Genomic DNA, 5,376 nt, shown 5'->3' with positions numbered 1-5,376 from the left:
CACTTTAGAAACAAGCCCAAATACATATCTACACTTTAGAAACAAGCCCAAATAAGATCTACACTTTAGAAACAAGCCTAAATATGCATCTACACTTTAGAAACAAGCCCAAATATGCATCTACGTACATACATACATATGCATCCAGCCGCCAAACAGAATATAGACGTCCTTCGCGCTGGCTGATCCTGGAGAAACATACGATGTAAACTTTGGTTCCTACTAAAACATTAAATCTGAGGACAAGCTCATGATTGCCGTTGCTGACACACACACACACACACACACACACACACACACACACACACACACACACACACACACACACACACACACACACACACAGACAGGTCTGTCTAGTCCACAACATTCTGGGACGGGAGGACAACATGCTCTCGTTTTTGGGTATTTCTTTAAACCAATCACTTTGCAGTTTCATGAACTGCAATATTTGGTATTTAACCTTTTTATTTCATTACAGTGCAAAATTATGCATTTGTTAATACGTAACTACTTTCACACTATGTGTATTCAAAGCTGTTTTATATATGTATATAGTTGCTCTCAGGACTCAGGACTGTGCACCAGGTCTCCCCCCCCCCCCTTTCGTTTTTCTCTGCACTACCTATACTTTATATTTTGATACTTTATATTGTTGTATTTTTTTAATACTGTGTCAACACTGAAAAGGGAATGCTTCAGTCTCGTTGTGTACAATGACAATAAAGGCTTTCTATTCTGTTCTATGTTGAAGACTATATCCAGAAAAACAACTTCGCAGTTGTGTTTTCCTCCTCTGTCCTGGGGGGGGGGGAGCTACCACATGTCCTGATGTTTTATAAAGAACTTTAACTTTTTAGGAGGGTCCACACCATAGACTGTACACTATATATTAACAATAGTTATACTATTATTATGGTCCACACGCTCGACTTAGCATTGAACTCATACTTTTCATACTGTATGGTGTGTAATATGGACCTGTGTCTGCAATAAAGCTTTATATTATATATTTATACCTTTTTAGTTGAGTTTGTGGACCCTACTAAAGAGTTAAAGTTTTTTAATAAACATCAGGACATGTGGTAGGTCCCCTCCCCCCCCAGGACAGAGGAGGGGAAGACCCGGGACTAGGTGGAGGGACAGAGGAGGAAAACACAACTGCGAAGTTGTTTTGCTGGTCTGAAAACAGATATTCTTCCTCTTGGGTGTTGATCGGTGCACTATGGAGAAACTAACCGGGTTTTTGTTGCTGTTCGCGATGCTGAACGTCGCATTCGCCCAGTACAAGTTAACCCCGAAATACTTCAAAGATGGCGGGGTGCTAACGTTGGAGCCGAGCCCTCGTCCTACTGGACCCATCACCAACCTCGTGTGGATGCTTGAGGGAAACCTGGTAGCCGAGTGGTTCAAAAACAAAGACACAGGTGAAGAAGTAGTTCCTTTGACTTTTTACAGAACATTTAAAGGACGCACAACCATGAATGTCACCACTGGACGTTTGGACATTATCAACATGACTAAAGCTGACATGGGTCTGTATTCAGTGGAAGTCAACAGCGTCGTCCAGAAGGACCGAGATAACGCCATAATGATAAAAGAAGTCCCCGAGCCTGGGGTAGTGATTCGGCCGTTGGTGTGTTCCTCCGCTTTTGACGGCTGCACGCTGACCTGTGACGCGGACCCTGCGGTCCTCGTAGACGCTGGACCCGTCACCTACAGCTGGAGGAAGGGGGACGGAGACTGGACGGAGCCGGGAAAGGACCTGGACATCACCAAGGAGGAGACAGCAGAGGTGGAGACCTTCACCTGCCGGATCCAGAACCCAGTCAGCGCGAGAGAAAGTAGGGGGGGGTGAGGATCCAGTTTGAAGCTGCAGGCCCTGCAGAGGGAAAACCGCGTGTTTGGCCATAAATAAGAACCAAAACACCAAAGCAAGCTTTCTTATTTGGCTTATTTTGCTTTCTTTGCTTTGCATTCATTAACAACATATCAAAGTTCAGCTTAGGCTTGATGTATTTACATTTTCGCTGATGTTTCATCTTGTTTAATAAGTTTGACTCATATTCATAATTGAGATGTTATCAAAAAACAAATGAATTTGCTGCCTTTTATTATTAAACTGCTATAATTTCTGTGCGTTAGTTGTTATTTGTGTTTACCTTTGTCTGTCCTAAGTGTCCTAACCAAGTGACTTAAAATTTGTGCAATTATTACATAAGAGTAACCTTGTATTACTCAAGCTGGACCTTATTATTTGCATGTTTTTGTGTCCAATAATAATATAATAATAACAACTTCATCCAGGACTCAAATGCAAGGTCCATAGTACATTAAAAATGACAATATGTACAAACGTATAGCAATAAATATACAGTACAATTCATATAAATTAATAACAACGTGCTGCTGTGCTGTGTGAGATTGTTGTCTCGATACCTGCAGGTAGAAGGAAATAGAAAGACCTTCTCAACTCTCATTTGTGTTTCACTCTCAAAAACACTGCTGCAACAGAAACTTCCACAACAAAGCGCCGACGAAACTCTTTCTGAAAATCTTGAATACATGTTCATTAGATCTCAGTGTCTCACCACATTTGGGGGGACGTCGTCCCCTCTGGCCTGATGGTCTGCAGAGCCTCCAGATTCTCCTTGTGACACATGAGGACAACATGAGGAAGACATCAGGACAACATGAAGACAACATGAGTACGACATGAGGACAACATGAGGACAACATGAAGGCAACATGAGGGCAACATGAAGACAACATCAGGACAACATGAAGACAACATGAAGGCAACATGAGGGCAACATGAGGGCAACATGAGGGCAACATGAGGACAACATGGGGACAACATGAGGACAACATGAAGGCAACATGAGGACAACATGAGGACAACATGAAGGCAACATGAGGGCAACATGAGGGCAACATGAGGGCAACATGAAGGCAACATGAGGGCAACATGAAGACAACATGAGGACAACATGAGGGTTAAAAACGTTACTATTCTAAATGAGCGTTGTCTCTCTGTCTATTGTCTCAGTGTCTCACCACATTTGGGGTAAGCCACCAGCATGACGTCGTCCCCTCTGGCCTCGATGGTCTGCAGGGCCTCCAGGTTCTCCCGGGGACACATGAGGCTCGGGTACAGGACCCCGTTGAACCTGTACAGCTTCTCCTCTTCCTTCATGTCCTTGGCCCTCTGGATCCTGGACTGAGCGCTGGAGACGGAGCTAATAACACACACACACACACACACACAGACACAGACACACACACACACAGGCAACAATCCAGAAGCTACTTTAACAGGAACGTTTTACCCTCCTGTTGTCCTGGAGTCAACTTTGCCCCAATTTCAGGTTTTAGGAAGTTTCAGAAATTTGGGATTGTTTCATCCAAATATTACATGAATGGTTCCATATAACGCTTAGATCCCTACTTATCTAAGCGTAGGCACTTCTATTATTATTATTATTATTATTATTATTATTATTATAGCCTATTAGATTCATGTATTGTTAATACAAGACCGGTGCTAGTTCATGGGTTGGTTGTAAATGACTCAATCACTCACTCGATTAATCAATCAATCAATCTTTATTTGCTCTTTTCATACAGCTTTGTGCAATTTAAAGTCCTTTACTGTGACTAACAAGCAGATAATAAGACAGTCCAAATGTTATTAGTATTAAACTGAAGAATAAAGGAGTATAAAGTAGAACATACAGTTTATGGAAGCAGAGTTTGTCTGGGCTGTGCACCACTTCAGAATTGTATTTCTTGACTCATAAATTTCAAAATTCGATTTTTTACTTTTAATAACCTGATTCTTGCTTATATGTATCTAAAATTGTTATAGTCCCTGCTGTGTTAAGCTCCGGCCTTTCTTTTTATGAATCATTTCAACAGTCTGCTTCAGAGAATGACTGCATTCATAAAGTTTCATTAGAGTAATTGATATTGTACAAAAATGTATAGGCAATTACACCCAATACATAATAAAGGAATATCAAATCTCTCAGGCAACATTTAACTGGTTTCTTATATACAGCGTCTGTGATTACATCTGAATACCAACGTCTATGTTATTAACTTCATTTGTGTTAATTAGGAAGTCAAAGCAAGATCGAAGAGCTGATTGGTTTCAGGGTTTAGGCCTAGCAAAATAAGCAAAATAAGAAAGCTTGCTTTGGTGTTTTGGTTCTTATTTTATGGCAAAACACGTGGTTTTCCCTCTGCAGGGCTTGCAGCTTTAAACTGGATCCTCATCCCCTTTTCTGCATCGACAGGAACACATCGGTCTCCCCATAGTCTCTCGTTTCCGCCACATGAAGTAAGCAACGACGCCCGGGATGACCGCGATTTCCAAAGATCTCGAACAACCCCGAAACACTGAATCCAGCGTTCGGGGTCTGGACACTTCTTCTCAAAGAGCGGGTTTCTTTTGGGTCTACTTTCTCTCGCGCTGTCTGGGTTCTGTATCCGGCAGGTGAAGGTCTCCACCTCTGCTGTCTCCTTCTTAGTGATGTCCAGGTCCTTTCCCGAGTCCGTCCACCCTCCGTCCCCCTTCCTCCAGCTGTAGGTGACGGGTCCAGCGCCCGTGGTGTCCCCTGCACAGGTCAGCATGCAGAGGTCCGACGCGGAGGAACACACCAACTGCCGTGTCACTACCTCAGGCTCAGGGACTTCTTTTATCATTACGGCGTCGTAGCGCTCGTTCTGGGCGACGCTGTTCACTTCCACTGAATACAACCCCGTGTCAGCTTTAGTCATGTTGATAATGTCCAACCGTCCAGTGGTTACATTCATGGTAGCGCGTCCTTTAAATGTTCTGTAATAAGTCAAAGGAACTAGTTCTTGACCCGTGTCTTTGTCTTTGAACCACTCGGCTACCAGGTTCCCCTGTAGTTTCCACACGAGGTTGGTGATGGGTCCAGTAGGACGAGGGCTCGGCTCCAACGTTAGCACCCCGCCATCTTTGAAGTATTTCGGGGTTAACTTGTTCTGGGCTCGAGCGACGTTCAGCGTCGCCAACAGCAACAAAAACCCGGGTAGTTTCTCCATAGTTCACCGATCAACACCCAGGAGGAAGATTGTCAAACCAGCCAAAAAACATCTATCTATAGCTTATGTTCTTCCGCGTCTCTGAGGTGAGAGACCACAATTCAGCATTTCCTTCCTCTTCTTCTTCCGTGGGTTTCGTTTGGTAAAGACAACAGAACATTAGTGTGGTAAACTAGATGAAACTGCTGCAAATAAAAATAAAATCTAATTTGTCTGCATATCATAATACTTATACATCCATAATACTGATGATATGGTAAAAAGATTGTATAACACCTCACATTGATATCATTAACACAGACT

The 5,376-nt window shown here is 43.0% G+C and overlaps 2 protein-coding genes across 4 annotated transcripts; one reads left to right on the top strand and one right to left on the bottom strand.

The window, feature by feature from the left end:
- The first annotated feature begins 1,104 nt into the window (after positions 1–1,104).
- Positions 1,105–2,399, top strand: LOC117960628 (SLAM family member 9-like). Of its 2 annotated transcripts, XM_034898634.1 has the most exons (2): positions 1,105–1,768; positions 1,802–2,399. In XM_034898634.1, the coding sequence occupies exons 1-2, from the start codon at positions 1,226–1,228 to the stop codon at positions 1,856–1,858; spliced, it is 600 nt and encodes a 199-aa protein (XP_034754525.1). In that variant the 5' UTR covers positions 1,105–1,225; the 3' UTR covers positions 1,859–2,399. The 2 variants fall into 2 exon arrangements, with proteins under 2 accessions (XP_034754525.1, XP_034754524.1); XM_034898633.1 differs by having other exon boundaries at positions 1,106–2,399.
- Positions 2,400–3,896: 1,497 nt separating this feature from the next.
- LOC117960625 lies at positions 3,897–5,124 on the bottom strand. 2 transcript variants are annotated; one of them, XM_034898631.1, is made up of 2 exons: positions 4,540–5,124; positions 3,897–4,506 (listed from the first exon to the last, which is right to left on the bottom strand). In XM_034898631.1, the coding sequence occupies exons 1-2, from the start codon at positions 5,071–5,073 to the stop codon at positions 4,219–4,221; spliced, it is 822 nt and encodes a 273-aa protein (XP_034754522.1). In that variant the 5' UTR covers positions 5,074–5,124; the 3' UTR covers positions 3,897–4,218. The 2 variants fall into 2 exon arrangements, with proteins under 2 accessions (XP_034754522.1, XP_034754521.1); XM_034898630.1 differs by having other exon boundaries at positions 3,897–5,122.
- Between the last annotated feature and the right edge of the window lie 252 nt (positions 5,125–5,376).

The sequence above is a fragment of the Etheostoma cragini genome, chromosome 17 (genome assembly GCF_013103735.1).
Source record: "Etheostoma cragini isolate CJK2018 chromosome 17, CSU_Ecrag_1.0, whole genome shotgun sequence".
In the NCBI taxonomy this organism is placed as follows: Eukaryota; Metazoa; Chordata; class Actinopteri; order Perciformes; family Percidae; genus Etheostoma; species Etheostoma cragini.
This window is presented reverse-complemented; position numbering and strand designations above follow the sequence as displayed.